The sequence below is a fragment of the Arachis hypogaea genome, chromosome 17 (assembly GCF_003086295.3).
Source record: "Arachis hypogaea cultivar Tifrunner chromosome 17, arahy.Tifrunner.gnm2.J5K5, whole genome shotgun sequence".
Taxonomy (NCBI): domain Eukaryota; kingdom Viridiplantae; phylum Streptophyta; class Magnoliopsida; order Fabales; family Fabaceae; genus Arachis; species Arachis hypogaea.
Genome location: NC_092052.1, coordinates 132,882,095 through 132,905,884, shown reverse-complemented (window position 1 = coordinate 132,905,884; position 23,790 = coordinate 132,882,095). Strand labels below are relative to the sequence as shown.

At 37.5% G+C, this 23,790-nt stretch overlaps 4 protein-coding genes across 24 annotated transcripts; 2 read left to right on the top strand and 2 right to left on the bottom strand.

Annotated features, from left to right (window-relative positions):
• Positions 1-372: 372 nt before the first annotated feature.
• On the top strand, positions 373-8,022 carry LOC112766786 (CRS2-associated factor 1, chloroplastic). Of its 9 annotated transcripts, none has more exons than XM_072223740.1 (9): positions 407-720; positions 1,586-1,687; positions 3,228-3,275; positions 3,653-4,480; positions 4,870-4,997; positions 5,398-5,623; positions 5,722-5,849; positions 5,974-6,872; positions 7,590-8,022. In XM_072223740.1, exons 4-8 carry the CDS (start codon positions 3,658-3,660, stop codon positions 6,859-6,861), a joined length of 2,193 nt encoding a protein of 730 aa, XP_072079841.1. In that variant the 5' UTR covers positions 407-720; positions 1,586-1,687; positions 3,228-3,275; positions 3,653-3,657; the 3' UTR covers positions 6,862-6,872; positions 7,590-8,022. The 9 variants fall into 9 exon arrangements, with proteins under 9 accessions (XP_025668464.1, XP_072079841.1, XP_072079839.1 ...); XM_072223738.1 differs by having other exon boundaries at positions 407-833; XM_072223739.1 differs by having other exon boundaries at positions 419-779.
• Positions 8,023-8,481: 459 nt separating this feature from the next.
• Positions 8,482-17,082, bottom strand: LOC112766788 (protein REPRESSOR OF SILENCING 3). 2 transcript variants are annotated; one of them, XM_025812686.3, is made up of 5 exons: positions 16,398-17,082; positions 15,128-15,352; positions 14,805-15,020; positions 10,051-10,455; positions 8,482-9,695 (listed from the first exon to the last, which is right to left on the bottom strand). In XM_025812686.3, exons 2-5 carry the CDS (start codon positions 15,332-15,334, stop codon positions 8,703-8,705), a joined length of 1,821 nt encoding a protein of 606 aa, XP_025668471.1. In that variant the 5' UTR covers positions 15,335-15,352; positions 16,398-17,082; the 3' UTR covers positions 8,482-8,702. The 2 variants fall into 2 exon arrangements, with proteins under 2 accessions (XP_025668471.1, XP_072079842.1); XM_072223741.1 differs by lacking the exon at positions 10,051-10,455.
• A 329-nt stretch (positions 17,083-17,411) lies between these two features.
• LOC112766789 (uncharacterized) lies at positions 17,412-21,790 on the top strand. 4 transcript variants are annotated; one of them, XR_003815058.2, is made up of 5 exons: positions 17,412-17,550; positions 17,675-18,350; positions 18,458-18,588; positions 18,825-19,170; positions 19,792-21,790. XR_003815058.2 is itself a non-coding variant. In XM_029294346.2 (4 exons), exons 2-4 carry the CDS (start codon positions 17,949-17,951, stop codon positions 18,895-18,897), a joined length of 606 nt encoding a protein of 201 aa, XP_029150179.1. In that variant the 5' UTR covers positions 17,412-17,550; positions 17,675-17,948; the 3' UTR covers positions 18,898-19,259. The 4 variants fall into 4 exon arrangements, 2 of the variants coding, with proteins under 2 accessions (XP_029150179.1, XP_072079843.1); XR_003815060.2 differs by having other exon boundaries at positions 17,417-17,550; positions 17,894-18,350; XM_029294346.2 differs by lacking the exon at positions 19,792-21,790 and having other exon boundaries at positions 18,825-19,259.
• LOC140181080 (uncharacterized) lies at positions 19,738-21,739 on the bottom strand. 9 transcript variants are annotated; one of them, XM_072223747.1, is made up of 4 exons: positions 20,939-21,530; positions 20,400-20,511; positions 20,121-20,306; positions 19,738-20,003 (listed from the first exon to the last, which is right to left on the bottom strand). In XM_072223747.1, the coding sequence occupies exon 1, from the start codon at positions 21,528-21,530 to the stop codon at positions 21,024-21,026; it is 507 nt and encodes a 168-aa protein (XP_072079848.1). In that variant the 3' UTR covers positions 19,738-20,003; positions 20,121-20,306; positions 20,400-20,511; positions 20,939-21,023. The 9 variants fall into 9 exon arrangements, with proteins under 9 accessions (XP_072079848.1, XP_072079845.1, XP_072079846.1 ...); XM_072223744.1 differs by having other exon boundaries at positions 20,121-20,311; positions 20,943-21,530; XM_072223745.1 differs by having other exon boundaries at positions 20,943-21,530.
• Positions 21,791-23,790: the final 2,000 nt, after the last annotated feature.

Here is a 23,790-nt window from a genome sequence, read left to right as displayed (position 1 = left end):
CCCACCACCAGACAATACACTCACACAACACCAATACTCTGCTTGAAACTCTGCAACTTCTTATTTCTATTACGATAAGTAACTATTTGATTTGGCAGTGGTTTGGATTTTTTTCATAGACTGAATTAAAGTATACAATAGTTATGTTCTCTTCTCTATCACATTCAATGTTCTGAAAACCGGACCGGACTGGCCGGTCGAACCGGTTCAACCGGGAACCGACAACAAAAACAATCCGGTCCGCTATCTATAACCGCTCTGTCAAGAACCGTTTAAAAACCGTTGAACCGGTCAAAAACCGGCCGGTTGGACCGAACCGGAAACCGACCGGTTCCTTAAAAACGACGCCGTTTGGAGTTTTTTGGAAAAAAGAAAAAAAAGGAAAAGCAACGCGTCACTCTCACCCGGTCACCTCCTTCCCCCAACACCCCTCTCTCATTCGTGAATGCCACACTCATCTCATCCCTTTCTAAAGCAAAGTTCACAATACTGACAAACCAAAACCCTAGCCTCCTCCTCAATGATTCTACTACCGCCGTGCGTGGTTGTCGGCGCCTCCGTGGGTTCCTCCTTCCCCCTTTCCCGAGCCAAAACCCAGGACCTCTATTCTAGCGCGGCACGTCATCCCCATCCCTGGCCTCTTTGTTCAAGCCTTGGAGCAGCTCGCCGTCGTCTCGTCGCCGTTTCGTTTACAACCCAGAAAAAAGAAACAAAGCTTCGGTAGCGCTGAGAGCCCCTTGCCCCCTTCTCTCCTTCTCCTTGCCCCCATCCCTGGCTCTGTTAGTTTGTTTAATTTTGCTTCGCATCCGCTCCTTCCTTTTAATTTTGCCATGGTTAGTGGTTACTGATGAGTGATGAGTGATGGCTCTGTTTAATGTTGTTTCTGGTTACTGATGGGTTTGTTTAATTTTGCTTCGCATTCGCTTCTTCCTTTTAATTTGCTCTATTTACTGATAAGTGATGGCTCTGTTTAATTTTTGAATGCTTTGTTCTTCTTGTTCTTTTTAATTTCTGGAATTTTTGTTCAAATTTGTATGTAATGTTTTGTAATGTTTGATAATGTTGCTGTTTTGTAATTGCTGGTTGCTGGATGCAGGTTTAGTGTCATCACTATTTTGGAGTGTTTATGTACTAATGTTTGTTGCTATTTTGTCATTGCTGGTTGGAGGTTTAGTGTGATTATTGGTTAATGTTTTGTAATGTTTGTTGCTGAATGCTGATTGTTGAGTTCAGATATGGTCTTCTTGCTGAATGCTGTTTGTGCTGAATGCTAAGTGTTTGTTGCTGAATGCTGCTGCTGTTTTTAATTTCGTGAATGATTTATTAATTTCATTGTTCTTAACCGCTGTTCTTGTTAAAAATTTGCAATTGATCTTTTGATTGATTATATGCCTCATGTTTTTAATTTCACTCTACTTCTAGGCTTTGAAATCAGTTTATGATAACTGATGCAATTATTTAGTTGAATAACTGATGTAATTATTGAGTTCAAGAGATTGAGTTTTTCTGTTCTCATTATTAGTAAGACATGGATAGTTTAGAATTTTCTATTTCTTTCCCTTACTTCTGAAGTTCATTGTTTCAGAAGGTTTAGTGTTGGCTTCAACTTTCAAATGGGAATTGGGAGCTGGTGAAGATAATAACATCTTCTGGAACTGAGTCTGTTGTTTTACTGCCTGATGGAAAAGTAAGATTTGATCTAGAATTACCATAGTACACAGTGATGTTTGTTTCATCTAGCTGGACTCAGTGAGACAACTGGAAAGTGTTCTTTAAATTTAACCTTGTTAATCATATCTTGTACAATTTTGGTTGCCATAAATCCCTTGAAGAAAGTTCTTCTGTATGGTAATGATTATATTGAAGCCTACAAGCGTAAGAATCCTGTTTTGTTTTACTTTTTGACTTAGCTACATTAAGGCTATATTCTCTATTTTTAACTTGTGCACTGCAATTCAATCCAACTATTTTTAAAGAAAGTATAATTATGTTAAATGTCAACATATTTGCTGTAAATTTGAGTATTTTGATGATTAATTACATTTAGTTGGTGATATTTTATATAGGGTTTTAAATTTGAAAGATACTTTATGATGTTTATTTATAATTTATTTATTATTTTATTAAGGAACGGTTTTTCCGGTTGAACCACGGTTAGACCGGTTAGACAATAAACCAGTGATCCAGTGATTAGAGCGGTTCAATGACCGGTCCGGTTTTCAAAACCTTGATCACATTGATACTAAGCTTTGAATTCTCTTATTTCGTTTCAAGTTTACCGCACTCAACATGTTTGATGAAATGCTTTAACCATATTTCGGGTTGGTTTTATCATTTCTAGCTTTTAGAAACTTAGTAAGTTGATTGCATGTGAAATTAGAATAATTGGATCTTAGTAATTAGGAAATTTTAGCTGCACAAATAGCATCTTTGTAGAAAACATATTAGCATGATGATTCCACTTGCATTAGTGTTCTTCTGGTAAATTTTAACGGTTAGTGTGAACTTGTTAATTTGCTAATTGTTCTTGTGTTGTTGTTCTGTTGTTCTTCTGTTATTTTTATTTTATTTTATTTTATTTTTTGTGATTTTCTGTTCTTGAACCTGTTAAGTTGATAATTTGCTAAATTGTTGGGCTGCTGTTGTTTTAATTTGCTAAATTGTAGGTTTCTGTGATTTAATTTGTTGGATTTTCTATTTAGGTCTTGTTCTTGTTTATTTGCTAAATTTTTGTTGTGTATTTGTTGTCTTTGAGATTCTTGCTGGATATTGGTGATCATTGATTTATTATATGCTTCATGTTTTCATTGTTTTCTTCTTCTGAAGGAAAAAAAAATTCTGTTTTCATTGTTTTGTTGATTGTTTATTTTGTTTCAGAAATTAATTTTTTGTGATCAATGCTCAAACTCTAAATGTTGTTCTGTTGGTTTTGCCGTGTTTGTTTTGTTTCAGAAATCAATTTTTTGTTATCAATGCTCAAACTCTGAATGTTGTTCTTCTGTTTTTGTTTTGTTTCATAAATCAATATTTTGTGATCAATGCTCAAACTCTGAATGTTGTTCTGCTGTTTTTGTTGTTTCAGAAATCAATTTTTTGTGATTAATGCTCATACTCTGAATGTTGTTCTGTTTTGTTTTAAGGCTGAGTTTAGAAGAGGTGATTGATTTCTGAGTGTTGTTTTGTTTTTGTTTTAAAGCTGTGTATTGTGTTCAATTTTCATTTTGTAGGAAATTCTTTGAGGTATATAAGAATTAAGAAGAAAGACTATTTTAACGGTATTATTCTGTTGATTCTGGTATGCTACAAGCTTGAACATAGAATTGAAGAGAGAAACCCTTTATTATTTTATCATTGGCCTATTTTTGGCATTGCATATCATTGTAGTTTGTTTATTCATAGAACTAGTTGTTTATGATCCCCCTTTGAAGTAAAAAAATGCAGTAGAAGAGTGTTTAGAACCAGTTGCTTTATTCATTGAATTTTTATAGAATCAGGTATTTATTATAAAACAGTTTTTCCGGTTGAACCATGGTTGAACCGGTTTTTTCGGTTGAACCGGTTGAACCAGTTGAACCAATGAATTAGTGAACCAGTAATGAGCGGTTCGATGACCAATCCAGTTTTCTGAGAGTTCACTTCACTTTTGGATCAGTGAAAATGGCTCTAACCGTCAAGCTGCCAATACGGTTCCCAATTTCCGCGCCAATTATCGACCCGTATCCGACCCATGAACCGACCCAAATATCAACAGAGGTCAGATTCTCTCGTTGGAACAACGCCAATGCCGCCAAGTTCAACGAGCGCCGGCGAACCCAGCAGGAAATCGAGGATGAGATACGCCGCACGCGCCGCTTCGACTCTGCCGACAAAATCGCCGGAACCGCCGAGACTTCTGCCGTTTCCAGCGCCACTGTTAAAACCTTCAAATCCGCCGGGACGCCCTCCGCTCCGTCGAGGCCTTCCATCCCCGGCAGGAAATCGAAGTACTCCAAACCGCCGGCGGAGCCCCCGCGGGATTCTCATGCGGCGGTTAGGTTTTCCAGCACCCCGAATTCGAATCCAAGCAGGACTCAATTGGCGCCAGCAAACGTGAGAATCGGTGACGACGGAGTCTCCTACGTGGTCGAAGGCGCACCGTTCGAGTTTCGGTACAGCTACACGGAAACGCCAGCAGCGAAGCCGGTGAAGATTCGGGAGCCATCGTACGTGCCGTTCGGACCAGCGACGATGCTGCGGCCATGGACCGGACGGGCACCGCTGCCGACGAGCAAGAAGAAGTTGAGGGAATTCGACTCGTTCGTTCTGCCGCCGGCAGACAAGAAGGGGGTGAAGCCCGTCCAGAAGCCCGGGCCCTTTTTACCTGGATCGGGCCCGAAACACGTGCAGTGGAAGGAAGAGTTGTTGGGGGAGCCATTGACGAAGGAAGAGATCAATGCGTTGGTTGCCGGCACCGTCAAATCTGCCCGCCAGCTCAATATTGGTACTTTTGCTTGTTTTGAATTTTTTCTTTAATTTTTTTTTATTATTATTTTTTACATATTTGAGAGTTAAAGATATCTAGTTAATTGATGTGAGGCAGAAGTTAGACTTTGCTCGAAAATATCTAGTTAGTTTGTACTTGGGAGTTTTCTAAGGTAATGAAAAGTGTGTTCCTTTTGTTGATAATTGAAATATCCTTTTGCCCCAACAAAATTAAGGGTTAATCAATAAGATAAGATATGCAAAATTTGGCCCAATTGGAAAGGTTATGGTGGATCAGGGTGTGTATGTGAATGTTTGTGCAAATTTGATTACTCTGGGTAGTGTTATGTGAATTTCATGGAAAATTTACCTTTTTCCTACGCACTCTCTGTGTTGGGTGTTTTTCAGGTAGAGATGGTTTGACACATAACATGTTGGAGAATATACATGCTCTTTGGAAACGACGGAGAGTGTGCAAGATAAAGTGCAAAGGAGTGTGCACCGTCGACATGGATAATGTGTGCCAACAGTTAGAGGTTGGTTTTTTCTGCTCTCAACTGTCCCACTTTTCACTGATATCAATTCATAATGACCTCAAATCTGTGCTTGTGTTTTGGAAGTAAAACCTCATCTTGTGTGGTCGATGTGTATTTGCTTTTGGGTTAAAACATTCGTTTATTTGTTCATCCTGCTATGCAATTTAAATGGTAAAGGAGAATATAGTTCATGCATCTTTTGTTTTGGGGTGGGGGGCTACGGTTTCCGATGACATTTTCTTTGGCTTCTCTCAAGGATATAAATTTTTAACTTTTGTTTTTCTTTTCTTTACGATGCCTTCGCTGATCTTACTTTTCTGAGTTGACCATGTCCTCTGACATTCCTCAATAAAGAAATTAATTGTTTTTCATTACTTATGGTCTTTGTCTGGTTTCGTAGGAAAGGACTGGGGGAAAAATCATTCATAGGAAAAGTGGTACGGTATACCTCTTCCGGGGCAGAAACTACAACTATAGAACACGCCAACGTTTTCCTCTGATGCTGTGGAAACCTGTATCTCCAGTATATCCTAGGTTGGTTAAGCGAGTTCCAGAAGGCCTAACACTAGAAGAAGCAACTGAATTTCGTCGGAAGGGAAGGAACTTGGAACCGATATTCAAGCTAGGTAGAATCTTTCAGATTTTCATTACAATTTAACAAGAAAGCAAGTTTTTGCTCTTTTTTTGCTGACCATGTGAGACTAACTTCTATCTTTATATACAGCAAAAAATGGTGTTTACTGTGACCTTGTAGCAAATGTCAGAGAGGCTTTTGAAGAGTGTGAACTAGTGCGAATAAATTGTCAAGGACTAAATGAAAGTGATTATCGAAGGATTGGAGGAAAACTAAGGGTATAGCCATTTTCTCCTATATCTTGCAAACAACATTGAAGATTTTTTTTTTTTTGCCCTTTTTTCGTTGGTGATATAGGATAATAAGTAACATTTTTCTTCCAATTTTGTTTCTTGACTGTAGGATCTTGTTCCATGCATATTGCTCTCATTTGAGAATGAACACATACTTATGTGGAGGGGGAAAAAGTGGAAGTCCTCTTTCTCAGGTCTCGAAGATGATTACAATGAAGCCAATAAAATTGATGTTGACAGTGACAATTCCAATACACCGACTTCAGATGCCCCAGAATTGTCTGAAATGTCTTTACAGGAGAATTCATTAGAGCATCGAAGTAGTGAATCTTATGACACTAGTATTTCTTCGAGTTCAGATGATGTGAGTTTCTCTCAAGCTGAGGTGCCTTACCCTATAGAAGATAGCAATCCACCTTTCTCGATGGTTACCGATGCTGCTTCACTTTCTATGGGAACCTGTGAAGTTGAAACCACAGATGATGTCAGGGGTTCTCCACCTTCTGATAGCACAAAATCAAGTGTTTCTGTGCTGGAAAGTTGTGAGAATTCTATTGATGGCAAGTTAGATCCTTCTACAGATGGGTTGCTAGATAGTTCAAGTGCAGCTGATGAAAGTTTAATTTCAATATCATCTGCATCTTGCACAGAAGGAGTTATGTTACTGTGGGAGCAAGCTGTTGAGAAAGGTAGTGCACTTGTTTTAGATGACAGATCTTTGGATGCTGACAATGTTTATCAAACCGCAGTGGCTTTTGCCAAATCAGCTCCCCCAGGGCCTGTTTTTAGCCGATCTAGAAAGGTTAGGGTTCAAAATAATGACGAGCAAGAAGATTCAACTTTGGAGAAAAAAGAAGTTACCACTGTTGTGATTGAAGGTAAAATGGAGAACACTCAGAAGAGTTCCGAAATTCGAAGAAAAGATTTTGATGAGCGACAGAGGAATGTAGTGCCACAGGGAACAAGAGTAGATGAACTTGTGAAACTTCTGACATGATACCACCAAAAGTAGGTACTTTGTTGCACAATAAAATTATTATTGTTTTGATATCCAAAATAGTTGACTGTTTTATTTTTGAATGGAATTAAATTATCGTCAAAAAGATATCTAAGTGTGATCCAAGTTTAGACTTGATTCACAACGTTTGATGTATCTTTTTCTTTGTGAATTGGATGTATCTTTTTTATTGAGTGAAATTAAAAAGGCACGAATGTCTTTTATATTATTTTTTTATACTCAATATTTGTATACTATATGTATGAATTTGTGTGCTATGTTGAACAAAAATGTATACTATGCTTAAATATTTGTATGCTGTAATAAACTAGAAATTTTTTAATGATTTATGACAAATTAGTGTGAGTTACCAGGCTATTAACTTCGATTATTTGTGTGCTATTGTATATGTTTTTTTCTTGATTATGGTTATTTATGATGATCTTAGTTTTTTTTTAAATTGAGTTGTTTAGAAAATTAGTGTTATTCTATGATTTTGGTTTTTGTGCTATATGTGTGAATTTTTGTGCTATGCTGAACAAAAATTTGTGCTCCGCTTAAATATTTGTGTGCTATGATAAACCAGAATTTGTTTAATGATATCTGTCAAATTAGTGTGAGTTACCAAACTATTAGCTTCGATTATGTGTGTGCTGTAAAAATGAAGGGGTGTGTGTTGTTTCACTTTGCTTGATTTACACATGTAATGTGGTATGGTTTGTTTACAGTGTTGATGGACAACTGCAAGAAAGACAAGGCGATCGCTGAACTTTTCAAGAGCCATTGCATTCAAATCTGATTTGCACCTCTTGCTTCTAAGGGCAACATTCCATGAACACAAAGGAGATGTGTTGAGTGCACTCAGAGATTGTCGTGTCACACTTTCTGTGGACCATAACCACCAAGAAATGTTGGAACTGCACATCAAAGTTAATAGCCATGAGCTATGATGACATACTTTAAAAGAGTGTCATCAGCACCTTTTTATGTGTGTGTTTGTGGTTTTTTTTTTTTTTGAAAAATAGAACCTGTAATGTAATATTGGCTTGCAATGAATGGTGATCGGTTTATACACCATGAAGAAAAAGAGAAAGAAGAAAAAATAAATGTGTAATAAAAATCAATAAAAGAATATACACATAAATTTTGGTGCAACAAAAATTTGTGTGCTGTGCTTTGACAATTTGTGTGCTATGGTTTGAAAATTTGTGTAATATTTGCAAAAAGTTGTGTACTATATCGATAAGTTTGTCAATAGTAGTATCCTTTTGTGTGTGTCTGTTGGAAAATGGAACTTGTAATGTAACATTGGCTTGCAATAAATGGTGATTGGTTTACACACCATGAAGAAAAAAAGAGAGAAAATAAATGTGTAAAAGAACTCAATAAAAAAAATACACACACTTAAATTTTGGTGCAGCAAAAATTTGTATGCTGCGCTTCGAAAATTTGTGTGCTATAGTTCAAAAATTTGTTACGTGCAAAAATTTGTGTGCTATATTGATAAGTTTGTGTTACGTGCAAATTTGTCTGCTATACTTCAAAACTTTATATGCTATGCTCCGAAATTTGTATGCTCTCCAACAAAAATGTGTACTGCAGAACATGTAGAAAGACTTGTACAGGTAATACAATCTCTTTGAATTGTGCGCCATAAAATTTTCAGAAAATTTTAAAAATAGCACGTTGTTAAGCAGTCCCTACAGCATTGTCCAATCAAACAGAAATCAATCATTTTGCAGTATCTGAAAATTAATTTCCCTCATTTTGCTATGCATAAGCCAAGAAAAACAACAAATTAAAAATACACGACAGTGTTATTTATGCTTCTTTACTGGTTCTCAGGAGTTGGGACGTTTCCTTTTGAGTGATCCACTTAAAGCAGCTTTAGCCTTCGCCCACTCTTTCAAAGAAGAACAACTTCTCATGAATGTGCAAGTTTCGCCTACTTCAACCCTCGCAGTGGATCTCTCTTTTTGTACTGTTTCTTCAGACGATCCTTCCTTTTCTCTTGTCTCACTCTTTTCCTCATATGCAGTATCATTGGCACCACCACCATCATGTTGACTCTTTTCCGGTATACACCCATCACTAGTAACAACTTCATTAATGGCATCCTTACCTACATTATTATGCTTGGGATTGTTGGAATTTGCAGGGTCCACGGTAGACCCCTTGGCCATTGGCTCTGAGAATGTAATGCCTGCCAAAATCTGTGAAATGCTAAATGAACTGTTGTCTCCAGCAACCAGTTGTGTCCATGATTGCTTCCGTCGCCATGATGCACCTCGACCGGTCTTCTTCAACTTCACATTGTTGTCAGCAGGCTGAGATTCAGCATGCTTTCTTAATGCTGATGTGTTGGTATGATTATCTTCAGTGAGCTCCTTTGTCGATTCTGTATCGGTGGGTTCACTCCCTAGGTGTTCATGCCCTTCCATGTTTTCAGTTTTGTCGTTTAAAGATATGGATTGGGATGGACTATCAGGTCTTTCTTGTTCTGTAGGAAATATGAGAGTGCCATTGAAAGCAGTATTACCTCCATTACCAAGTAGTTCTTTCCATGATGATTTCTGAGACCATGAAACTTTAGACGGTTTGCCAAAATCATCTTCTGACTCAACAGGTTGCACTCCAGATTCTACCTCATCTGGAAGGGTCTGCACATTATTCTTTCCTTTAGCAGTAGTAGACACATGTCCAATGCTTTCCCTTTCCGATTTGCGAAGTGATTTTCTCTTATTGTTGGGATTGCTCTTATGCCCTTTATGCACATCAGACTCACTCTTGTCATTTTCTTCCTTACCAATTTTTGATTTATTGGACCATGAGTCCTGAATATCCAAACAGCAATTAGAAACAATATAAATAAATCTATTCTTTGATAAAAAAAAATAAGGAGTGATACAATAAGAGATAACTTAACCGGTTTCTTTCGTAAGGGGAGTGGATCCTCTCAATTTTTTTCTCTTAATTGTTTGGTAAAGTGTGATCTCTTATCATTCAATATCTTTTCTCACATATTTTTTTCTTGGTCCCACTTAATGTAACGTGAGAGATCACACTTTACCAAACAATTGAGGGAAAAAAAATTGAGAGAATCCATTTGCTAGTAAGCCCTATTGAATAATAATAATAATAATAATAATAATAATAATAATAATAATAATGACAGCAATGAAAATTAACCTGATTTTCCAAGATCATTTGAAGTTTCTCACTCCCTATTATGGACGATTTATTTTTCTGTGTGTTCACGTTAATAATGAGATCATCTTCATCTGTTGAACTACCTACTTCAGAGTCATCAGGATGTGCAGGTGATTCAAAGGAATCCTCTGTTTCAAGATTCTTCTTTTCGAAAACATTTTCTTTTCCAAGTAGTTTGTTCATCACGACATTCATTATGTTAATTTCTTCATCATTCATTCCTCCAATTTCTGTTGCCCTTTCAATATGTAGTTTTCCCCTTTCTGTGCCAGAAGGACTACAATGTTCCTTGCAATCACAGAAATGCACAGGGAGAAGAGGAACTTTAATATTCTGGAAACTGTATTTGTGCTTTCCAGTTCCAGTGAATGGTATAGATTTTACCTGCATAAGTACAGATGTTGCATGTGAAAATTGAACCATATGATTAAGCATTAACGTTTCTTTACATGACCGAATATAAGGGAAAGGCAAGAATGCATTCTACATAATAAAACTGTTACACACTTATATATCACAGATAAATGGAAGTCTTAAATTAAATATCAACAAAAAAAATCCAAAAAATTTAAAAAACATACAAATTGAGCCAAAATTTAGCAATAGAAGCATGCAGGCTTAGCAATTGTAGGGGTATATAGCACATGATTGAGGCAGAGGAGAGCAGGAGCCGGATGCAATGGAGCTTCTGGTGCGGAGTGCTTTTCTTTCCGTGGTGTTGAGGCCATAATCAAAATATGGTGGGTAGTCAGGTCAAAGACAAACAACTTGGGTAACCCAATTAGGTTCTTCTTCCTCTGTTGCAGCCTCATTCATCCCTTCTCTCTGTCTCAGCCTGTGTTTTGTCGCAGTTGGAACAGAGGAGAAACAAAGACAGTAAACAAAGGCAATGTATCTTATATGTTATGCTATGGCCAAATTAGAGTTTCTCATGTTTTTTATCATTTGCACACGAGTTCTTTTTTCTTTTTTCTGGTGTGTGCATTTCTGCAGATTCTTCTTTAATTTTGCTGAAATAGCTTCTTGGTCTTCAATGTTACATGATAAAAAGAAAAGAAGGAAAAAAGGTGTATTGTTCACATCCAAGGATAACAATGACCTTTCTCAGGTTTGAAAGGCCATATATGGATAATCCTCCAGATGTGTGCTATGTTCAGGTTGAATTCTGAATCAATATCACTTTTTTTCATTTTACATTATCCAGTGGCTTGCTTTCTTTGGAATGCATTGTTTAGTATCTTTGGCGAGTGTTGGGTGTATCCTAGAGGCTCAGAGCAATTCTTATTGATTGGCATTGACACATTTGGCTATGACAGACATTCCAACAAGCAAGCCATGTGGGATAGGATTTGATGCCTTGCTTGTACATGGTGCAAGGCACGTAAACATTTGAGGTATCTGGCTTAGAAATTAAGAGAGATAGATTAGTGAATTTCACATTTTTGCTACATTCATGCTAGGCTCTTCTGTTTGTTAGTTCTTATTTATCCGAACTTTTGTTGCTTAAATGATAGCCTACCTCCAAATGACACACATATTCCTACAAATGTGCCCTATCCATGCTGCATATTCTCCACAGCACCTCACACACACCCTTCTGCTGAGTCAGCAAGTCAGTTACGCTGACCCTGCCCCCACCAGATCATTCTTCTAAGTGCATATTTGAGCGCCATTATTTTGTTAAAAAAAGATCTTTTTTCAATGAAAAAATATCTTTTTTTATTTTTTAACGTGTTTGGCAAATTTCTAGTAGTAAAAGTAAAAGCACTAGTAAAATAAAAAAAAAATCTTTTTTGAGAAGCTGTAATTTACATCTTTTTTTAAAAGATATTTTTTCCTTAAAAAAAGATGTTTTTCATGTAATAAATAAACAAAAAAGTACTTTTATATTGTTATACCCAAACATAATTGATTGATAAAAAGACCTTTTTACATGAGATACCCAAACATAAAATTACTTTTACTTTTCCATAAGATCTTTTAAAAAAAGATAACTCAAAAAAAGATCTTTTCTTAAAAGCTCACCCAAATAAGCTCTAAACCTGCCCCACATTTTCCTTAACCCATTTACCTTTTTCTTCACATCTTATATCTTCAGCTGCATACTTTCTTATAGGGTTAAGTACTGAAATCGTCCCTAAGGTCTGGGGTGAAAATCAAAATCGTCCCCGACCTTTTTTTGTTATTAAAATCATCCTCAACGTTACAAAACGTTATAAAATCGTCCTTTTTCACTTCAATTTTATTTTTTTCCCATATTACCCTTCATTATTAATAAAAATAATTAAAAATAATATTAAAAAATTAAAACAACCCCCCTCCCCTCCCACCCCTCAACCCTCCCCCTCCGCCCTCCGCCCTCCCCCCTCCCTCCTCCCTCACTCACTCTCGCCTCCCCCCTCTGCCCACTCCCTCACCCCCCCCCCACCCCTCAACCCTCACCCCTCCCCCTCCCCCATCCCCCTTCCCGTAACTCCCTCTCACTCACCCTCCCGACCCCCCACCCCTCACCCCTCACCCCTCACCCCCTCAGCCCACTCCCTTCAGCCCACTCCCCTCACTATCCCGTAATCCCCTCACCCCACTCCCGTAACCCCTTCCCCCAGAACCCACCACCACCCCCACCTCAGAAAATCATAACTCAGAAAATTATAACTCAAAAAATCAGAATAATCAATCAAAACTCAGCAACAATAATCAACAAATTCAGCAACAACAATAATCAAAACTCAGCAATAATCAAAACTCAGCAACAATTCACAAAAAATTTGGAAATTCTACAACAAAAAGAACAGTGGCAGAAGAAGAAGAAGAAGAACAGTGGCAGATCACAGGCGGCTTGGTCGCCGTCCCTAGACGTCGTCGCACCAGGCGCAGGAGTGGTCACCGTCGCTGCAGAGAAGCCGCACTGTCACCGTCGCATCCTTGCCGCCAGCTTCGCCGGATCTGGCCATCGAACCAGTCCTTGCCACCGCCGTTGGAGTCGCGAGCAGAAGCGGGAGAAGAAGATGCGAGCCAAGGCCGAGGCGGAGGGGTGGCCACCGTCGCTGCAGAAAAGCCGCACTGCCACCATCGCATCCTTGCCGCCAGCTTCGCCGGATCTGACCATCGAATCCGTCCTTGCCGCCGCCGTTGGAGTCGCGAGCAGGAGCGGGAGAAGAAGATGCGAGCCAAGGCCGAGGCGGAGGAGGCGCCGTGCCTGGCAGCCGCCGTCCCCCGGCTTCCCTTCCCTCCCCCTCCCCCCACCCCCTTCTCGCGCCCCACCCCCTTCTTTCTCTCCCCCCGTTTCTCTCTGTATCCCTTTCTTTCCCTCTTTCCCTTTTTTTAATTTAATTTATATTTATTTTATTTTATAATTTTATTTATTTTATTTTTTAATTTTTTTAATGAGGGGTAGTTTGGTAATAAAAAAAATAAAATTGGTAAAAAGGATGATTTTAAAGCGTTTTTAAACGTTGAGGATGATTTTAATAACAAAAAAAGGTCGGGGATGATTTTGATTTTCACCCCAGACCTTAGGGACGATTTCAGTACTTAACCCCTTTCTTATAAGGTGCATTACAACTTAGGTTCTTAATCTCAAATTCTTGACCATTTTAAACCTTATTACGTGATAAGATGTTAAACCTAACATGTATTACATGAACAGAAATTTTAACAGAATAGAGGAGGAATATAAATGAAAACCATTTAAAACAATGATATAAAAATATATACAAACCCTCCCCCCCCCCCCCCCCCTTCTCTTTTTTTCTCTCTCTTCTCATGAAAGTACCTAGAAGGCAACAACGAGTCTTCAAGGCTTCAAATGTTGCAAACATTCCCTGAAGTCTCTACATATTATACAGGGACAGTCCCGAAAAAACACATATACATCACAGAACAAAAACAAGACACCAAAAGCACAAAATTACCTATAAGATATGTAAAAGAAAAGAATAATCCTAAAAAATCTAAGATGACACACTTCAAACAAACAGACCATCTGAGAACAGCATAATTAGACACTCCCACAAATGTTGGCCTTGTTATTCCTGCCAAATGCCAAAACCTTTAAAACATGTCATAATAAATGTTTACAGTATGGCCTCATAGAAATGGAGACAGCTAACAGTTCAGATCATTTCTTAGTGTCATTCATTACCGAAATAACTGTACCAATAATATTGTGAGCTTAATTCTTGACATTGAAAAAAAAAACCAAAAATATTAAGACATGAATCCATGACAAAGCTCTACAGTATTTCACATAATATTTCCCATGTTATACCACTTTCATACGCAAAAATGGCATTCTACAAAGCCATAGCCACACTAGATACACACCAAAGACTGGCATCCACACCTTTTAGCTTCACAGTTTAAAGGTTATTCAAAACACAAACGCCTTTAAAGGTCACGGTTCAACATCCAAAAAACATGTTGAAACACAACCAGTGAACATATTTGTAGATGGAGTTCATTCAACGTAGGGTTCCCAAACTGAAAAAAGATCCTCTAAAATGAGATTAGTAAAGTGATAAAGTGAAGGTTTAATCACCACTGAATTTGTAACTTCTAACTTATGTGAACCCCACTATCTTAATTTGTAACTTTACCAACATCCTCAATTTAGAGGAGCTTGATCCATCCAGACTCATTGGATATTGGCTTTTAACAACGTCAATGACCAATGAATACATACTTGTGTCGACTAAATGAATAAATAAAGGTATGTTACATTAGTATGTCACCTTTCTTAACCTCGGGAAGTAAATGTGGAGCTGCTTTGTCTTTAAACTCTCTTTTGTGGGCTTTTCCTCTAACTTATCAGTAGTGACTGGTTTGTCACTAACATGCTCAATCTTAGACATAGCATCTTCATCCCATTCTCGTTTCAACCGCACTAGATAATGTTCTTTAGCCTTCTCAAGCTTCAACTTCTCACCCTTCCAAACACAACCATTATACTGCCAAGACAATTTTTTTTTTTTTAGTTTTTAACAGAAAATGCATATTGTTATAATCAATTGAATTTAATGAAGTTTTAACTAAAAAAAAAAGAGAAAAAACTAACCTTGCTAAAAAGCCTGGAAAGAGATTTGTCATCGGTGGGAAAAGGAAGGAAGTCAAGATAGGCGAAACTGCGACCTTTGGTTCGGATTGTTTCGACTGCTTCGACATTGCCGAAAGAGCTGAACAAACTGTGTAGGTCTTGTTTAGTTACTGATTCCCCCAATCCACCGACAAATATTCTCACCGTCTTGTTCTGTTGCCCCTCCATGCCCTAAGGATCGTTAGCCTGCACTCAATTAACAATAATACGGTGATATAGGAATGCTATTAAGTTGGTTCGACAATGTTTTGTGCCTCCAAGAGTAACAATTAGAAGCGGCAATTTTTTTCTTAATTAACAATATAGGCAGTGCAAATTTTAACAAAGCTCATCACAATGATTAACAACAACAAAAAGCACTAAAAGAACAGTGAATCAGTAACATAGGCAGTGCAAATTTAAAATTTAAAATTTATCATCAAATACAATCTGTGAGCAAAGCCAATCAATCAAGCACTGACTGAGCATTCTGTTCTGATTCTGTGACTGGGAAGCAACAAATTCAGCAACAAATTCAAGTTACAGCAACAAATTTAACAAATCCTAGTAAAGTCCCGATTTACAGCAAAAAGGCAAATTTATTAATTACCAATTCAGCAACATGCAGAAATACAGGGAAAAGGGGAATCTGGAAAAGAGAGAGCACTAAACCAAAACATTAACCAATAATCACAAAACACTAAACCTTCACCCAGCAATTACAAACAAAGCCAGCAATTACAAACATTAGCACGTTATGAAACATTCCAAAACACTAAACCTTCACCCAGCAAAACCAGCAACTACAAACAAAGCCATCAGTAAATTTGAACAAAAAAATTAAGAGCCATCAGCCTACAGCATTCAACAATATTGCAACAAACAAATTAGGAGCCATCAGCAACTGGTAAACCAGTAAAACACTATCAGAGCCATCAGAGTAAGTATTACTGACTAAAACACTAAAACAGATTAACAGAGTAAGTATTACTGACTAACAGAGCAATCAGAGTATAGTGAATACAAGACAGAGCAATCAGAATCATACATACAAATTTGCAAATTTGTAAAATTTCCACCATTAACCACCAGCAAATACAAGGGAATACCAAACTGGAAACCAAGACGGAAGACCGAAGAAGAAGAATTGAAGAACCAAACTTCAAAGTTCAAACCAAGACCGAAGAAGAATTGAAGAAAAAATGGAACAAAAATTGAAGAAGAAGACCGAAGATGAAGACGAGCCACTAACCTGGGTTCGGTGCCGAGAAGCCAGCGAAGATGAAGAGTACCTGCCGAGTTACTGGGTTAGGGTTCGACGACCTGGGAACGGCGGCGACTATGGAGGGCTAGGGTTCCTCCGCTTCAGAGTTCTCCAATCTCCAGTACAGGGAGTATAGTGACAAATGATTAAATGAATGAATGATTGGGGGAAGAGGGGGGAGGGGGGGTGTTTGGTTCACGCAGAGTATTGTTGTTGTGTGAGTGTATTGTCTGGTGGTGGGTTTAGGGAACTCACGGCGGCGACAAAAGAGAGCAGTTCGACGGCTAGGTGAAGCGCGCGGGTTGGTCGCAGAGTTTGAAGCAGGGCAACATGGCTTCCAGACGAACGCGAACCCGAACGGTGAACGCGAACGGTGAACGCCAAGCAAACTTGAACGGCGAAGAACGCGAACGAAGACGACGGCTGAACGAAGACGCGAACGTTAACGGCAACCAACGGCGGACGCCGAGCTCGTGGAAGCAGCTGCGATCGGTGACAACGAACGGGGGTTGAAGACTTGGAGCACGAGGGAAGCTAGATAGACGGACGGACGGCGGCAGTATGCCCCTCCTTGCGGCGGCGGTGGTGTAGGCTTACAGTGCTAGGGTTTTTTGGCGGAGTTTCTGTGAATGATAGAAACGGAGGGAGAAAGGGAGAAAGAAACGGAGGAGCAAATTTGGCAAAAACGACGCCGTTTCTTTTAAACCGGTTGGTTCTCTGTCCGATTCAACCGGCCGGTTCGACGATTCTCCTCCGATTTTTAGAGAAACGGTTTTAGAAGACAAATCGGACCGTAATTACTGCCGGTTCATAATTAGACCGGTCGAACTGACATGTTCGGTCCAGTTTTCAGAATATTGCTCAAAACAGTGAAACATAACTCTCCTAACCGATAAACCGAAGGATGAAGGGCATTTTCGGAATTACGAAGCGACGTCGTTTTGGGGTTTTCTATTTTCTTTTTTCCTCCATCGCCAACACACAAAAAGGCAATTTTTTTTTGTATAGTTTTTGGACAGTGGTATGAACGTAATTAACTTCAAGAATGAGAGCATTTTATAGTAACTTCAGTTTGATTCTTATGCGTTCTCCTTGCAAGTGAATAGAGTAGTGTGAAGCTTAGTTGGTTGCTGGAGCAAAGGTATATGTTTTAATTCATGATAAAGTTAATTTCTTTCTTAATTTTTCTAGTTTTAAGAAGTGAGAACTGTTGTTGGGATACCATGCTTATATTTTTATTTTTTATTTTTTAAACTTTTTTCTAGTTTTTGGGATATTGGAACAGGAGTTTAAGATTGCTGTAAGGATGAATGTTTAGTTTGAACTTTGAAGTGATGATGAATTGAGTTTTGAGGCATGAAAATGGGTGTTATGTCTATTCTAGATCGGAGATTGTACCATATTGCTACTATGCGGTTCTTATTTGTTGGTGTGTTGGTTGCAATAGTAGTTGTTTTCTAATGTTTTGCACTTCCCTCTTGGAGATTACATTCTCTGTTAGATTCGGAGAAGCTCTCAGTAGCTCTGCCAGCTAAGGATATGGGGAATGGAGTAGATTTGGACTATGAGTTGGAGTCTAATGTGGATGGGAATTTGAGCATTGGAGAGACCCTAGATAGCAGTTATGGAGGGAAAAATAGTGAAGATGCAATTCAGAAAGGTTTCATTCATGAAAGACCAAACTATGCACATGATCCTGTAGAATACAGATATAATGCTTCACCACTAGGGGTTCCTTCAAAGGGCATAACATTTCTGGATGAAGATTTGGGCACCTTAATCACTGCAAGAAAATCTTCAAATGGCAGTGGAATGCAAAGGGGGGAAATGAAAGCTCAAAATGAGAAGTCACCTCTATCGAAAGTTCCTTTGTCCAATTTGAGTACTTCATTGACTCGGATGAACTCCTTATTGCTTCAGAGTTTTAACTCTTCTTATATGGTATGGAGTTTCAGCTTTGTGGTAAAAAAAAGATGAGACATTATGGAATATGTATGTATGGACTCCTAATTGTTGCATATTGTGTATTGATTGATCATTGATGACAGAGACCTAGGTGGTCTTCTCGTCCTGATCGTGAACTCTTATCAGCAAAACTGGAGATCGAAAATGGCCGTGTCGTATCAAATCCTTCTGGGCTTCATCCACCTATTTTCCGGGATGTTGCCAAGTTCTCAAGGTATGATCATAATAGTTAAATGTGCTAGATAGATATATAGCATTGAGTTGTGAATTATTCTTGTTCCATTTTTATCATTGTTATCATTCTGCAACTTTGATAACGTTGATTAATTCAGCAAGTCCTTTGTATTTTAGTGCTTCAAATTTGAAATATGCACATGTCAACTAGATTTCACCATTCTTCTTCCAGTAGATAATTGATGGTTGAAGCATTTCTCTACATCTGTTCTTCAGGAGTTATGCACTGATGGAACGCAGGCTCAAAGTTTACGTCTACAGAGAAGGAGATAAGCCTATATTTCACTAGCCAAGGACGAGGGGACTATATGCATCCGAAGGTTGGTTTATGAAACTGATGGAGGGAAATAAACGGTTCGTAGAGAAGGATCCTCGCAGAGCTCATTTGTTTTACCTGCCATTCAGTTCACAAAAGCTAAGAATTATTCTTGCTGAACAAAAGCTTAATGGTAAGCAGATGGAGCAATACCTAGAGAGGTACGTGCATTTAATCGCAGGAAGATATCGATTCTGGAACAGAACTGGGGGAGCAGACCATTTTCTTGTTGCTTGTCATGACTGGGTGAGCTTCTGTTTCAGACTGTCATTTCTTTGATTACTATTTATGTAATGTTTTTCAACAAGTTAATGTCAATAAGTTCATTCTTTTAATTGACCTCCTTTTGGAAAATGTTTTAAGCAACAAGCATTTATCAATTCAAAATTTTGACCGAGATAATTAGTTAGGATTGATCATACTCAAAGCGAGGCGCTTCACACACACATCTAGACAAGTGTACAAGTCCTTACGATTAGGGGAGAGAAATGATGTCTACACCTAACACCACCTTCTGTACACCTTCCTTTTATGGTATAAAAGACAATTTTTTTTATCTTCTTTCATTTTCTATCGATCATTTTTAATACCAAAAGTGGAAGGTATATACAAAAGTGGTGCGTATAACATTTCTCCTGTGTAAAATATAGCACTAACCTTCCCTTGAGGGAGATCAACGTCACTTGGACAAGTCGAGGGTATTGTAAAAAATTTCAGCAAACCTCAAGGAGTGTAATTTGCCCTAGTTTTTATGATAAAACATGTAATAATCACTTTAATTGGATGAAAGGGATGATGGCCATATACCTAATGTAGCATATAAAAAAAATGTGCATTATTAATATGATATTGTTTATGAAATTTCAGGCCTCTCAAATCACAAGGCAACCAATGAAAAATAGTATTAGGTCTCTCTGCAACTCAAATATTGCTAAAGGCTTCCAAATAAGAACTAACAAACAGAAGAGCCTAGCATGAAATTTGGCTTCCATAATCTCGATGCCTCTTGGCTCTAACTCTCCCTAGCACCCATCTTGCCTCTTCAAGTTTGCCTGGTTCCGCAAGGCTGTTAGGTGTCTCTGTACAAATATATCCAAATTTAATAGTGTCAACGTTACATTCTAAAACTACCATTCATGTCATAAGAATCTTGAAATTCATTATTCTCACAAATAGGAATAGATAGAGTTACTAACCCTGATCCATTGATTGGAGTTCATATTGAGAATTCACTTGTCTATTCCTTTGCCCTTTCTTTATTTCTTCGTCAAGACTTGTGAAAGAAGAAGAGGAACTTCATTGGCAGGAAGAGGAATTCTGGTTTTGTTTCTCATAAAACTAACTTCCATCAAGTTAGTTACTTTCAAATATCTACTAACAAGCTTTCCTTCATTTAATTAATTGATATATTTATTAATCCTATAAAATGAAACACACAACACTAGAGACATAATATAATTTCTTACAAAATGTACCTCCAAGAACTAGAAACATTAGAGTTGCTGGAACCGTAGCCAAACACAAGGATATTTTCCATCCATATCTCTGGACTTCCTAAACTAATTAGCCCCATTTGCAGCTAGGACACTGTCAAAAGTCATTAGGGTAATAGAGTCATTTTATGTTTAAGTTACACTTTGGCATATGGAAGATCTCGGGTCCACTAAGGGAGTAGGGTCCGAGTGAGATTTTTTTTCCCTTGAGTGTGTCAACATTAACTTTTAAATGTGAAATCCAAGACCAATGTATTAGATGCGCAAAGAAAATTGCATTGATATAACATAAGAATTATGATTATTCAAAATAATAAAAATAAGGCAAGGGGCAGCAATAGCATAATAACAACAACAATAAAACCTTGCCCAAGTCTACATAGATCAAACGTCATGAATCAAGTCTAAACTTGGATCACACTTAGATATCTTCTTGACAATAATTTAATTCCATTCAAAAATAAAACAGTCAACTATTTTGGATATCAAAACAATAATAATTTTATTGTGCAACAAAGTACCTACTTTTGGTGGTATCATGTCAGAATTCTCACAAATTCATCTACTCTTGTTGTTCCCTGTGGCACTACATTCCTCTGTCGCTCATCAAAGTCTTTTCTTCGAATTTCGGAACTCTTTCGAGTGTTCTCCATTTTTACCTTCAATTACAACAGTGGTAACTTCTTTTTTCTCAAAAGTTGAATCTTCTTGCTCGTCATTATTTTGAACCCTAACCTTTCTAGATCGGCTAAAAACAGGCCCTGGGGGAGCTGATTTGGCAAAAGCCACTGCGGTTTGATAAACATTGTCAGCATCCAAAGATCTTTCATCTAAAACAAGTGCACTACCTTTCTCAACAGCTTGCTCCCACAGTAACATAACTCCTTCTGTGCAAGATGCAGATGATGTTGAAATTAAACTTTCATCAGCTGCACTTGAACTATCTAGCAACCCATCTGTAGAAGGATCTACCTTGCCATCAATAGAATTCTCACAACTTTCCAGCACAGAAACACTTGGTTTTGTGCTATCAGAAGGTGGAGAACCCCTGACATCATCTGTGGTTTCAACTTCACAGGTTCTCATAGAAAGTGAAGCAGCGTCGGTAACCATCGAGAAAGGTAGATTGCTATCTTCTATTGGGAATTAATCATACAAGACCAATTATTGGTAGTTCTTATCAATTTTCTCGTAAGATGCGTGGTTTACTTACTTTGGAAGGTCAAACCAATTCTAATTCTAACAATGAAATATAGATGGATGTTGAGGATTACTTATACGGCAATAAATATAAATCTAGAGTGGAAGAACTTTAGGTTCGCATGAAAGGGCAAACTTCTCTCATGATCATTCAATTATATGATGCGTTCAATTGAAATATAATAATGAAAGTATGAGATAAATAAAAAATAAAAAGGGAGAACTCAATGGTTACGATGTGTCACCAAAGAAAAAAAAAGGAGAGGAGAGCTTTAATATCTTAAATACTTTCACTGTTATTATTAAGTTTTAAATTTCTTAATAACGTTAGGTTACCTTTAATTTTGACCATTTTATTTAAGATATATTATATTCATGTAATCCGTGTTATATGTGATATAAATAAAATACACAATTTTCTATTTATAAGAATAAGAGGAATAAAAATACCCACTCATAATAAATAATAACACCAGCACAATAATATTAAATAGTACTGAAAAAATCACATAAACAAAAAGATAGAGACAAATTAACACAACAAGATTTTTAACGTAAAAAACCTCTTCAATGTGATAAATAAAAATCATGAGTTACTAAAATAAAAAAATAGATTCATTATGATGAAAAATAGGGTACAAAAAAGTCATAAATTAGAGCATAAAATATGTATATAACAAGTCAAACAACCCAAACTTCAAAATTCATAAACAAGAACAAAAAAGATGAAGATACCACAAAAATAGAACCTCTATCCGAGCTCGATTTTTTTAATGGTAGATCTCCAATCAAAATCTCCACTATTTAAAATGAAGAACAAGATGAGGTGAATATGCAGTCCAAATTTCACGCCAATCCAATGGTGAACAAGCAAGAAACGAACACTCAAAGTTACTTTGCTAAAAAACGTAGACAGTGTTCTCGCTTCTCTTTCTCTCTTAATGCTTGTGTTTTTGACAAAATGAGACCTCCCATTTCAACCTTAACATTCTTAGCAATTTCAACTATCTATGGGCTTGGATACCAACATTTGGGCCTTTCTCCATGTAGGAAAGGAACCCAAAGCCCAATAAATCTCCCCCTCACGATTATGTGGAGGTAACCGCCAATCCGCGATTAAGTAACAAACTTCAAACTTCCACCTTGGTGATGTCTTAGTCATCATATCAGAATCACCCTCATAAGTGTGAACCTTCATAAGTTCTAATAACTCAGCATCCAAAACATCATATACCTAATGATACTTCACATCAATATGTTTTGACCGAGAATGAAAAGTAAAGTTTTTACCAAGATGTATAGCACTTTAACTATCACAAAACAACACGTACCTCTCTTGAACAAATCCAAGTTCCTTCAAGAATTTCTTCATCCAAAACATCTCCTTGCACGCTTTAGTAATGACAATAAACTTGGCCTCGATAGTGGACAAAACAACACATTTTTGCAATCTAAATTGCAAAGACATAGCTCTACCTGCAAAGTTGATCAAGAAGCCTGAAATGGACCTTCTAGAATTAATATATCTGAGTCAGTATAACCAAATGGAATAGGCTTCTCACTTCCATAACACAACTTCATGCTAGAAGTACTACGAGAATATCTCATTATCCATTTTACAGTATTTTAATGCTCTCTTCCTGGGTTTAAAATAAAATGGCTAATACAACCAACAGCATGAGCTATATTCGGCCTTGTGCACACCACAATATACATTAAACCACCCATGGCTGATGTATATAGAATTTTTTTCATATCTTTCTTCTCTTCTTTACTTGATGAATTTTTCTTGCAACTCAATTTGAAGTGTGTAGTAAGAGGAGTACTAAAGCCTTTGTTGAACCTATGCAACATTGTCTCAATATATTTCTCCTGTGATAACCAAAGTTTCTTCTCCTCTTTATCACGCTAGATTCTTATACCAAGAATCTCCTTTATCAGCCCAAGATCCTTTATTGCAAATGATTGCCTTTTCAATGTGTCAATCATAGAAGTATTCTGACCAACAATAAGCATGTCATCAACATCTATCAAAAGAATAATAAAATCATTACTAGCAAACTGTTTAATAAATACACAATGATTAAAAGTAGTCTTCTTGTAGCCTTGTCTATCATACCAGACTCGAACTTCTTGTACCATTGTCTCGAAACTTGTTTCAAGCCATATAAAC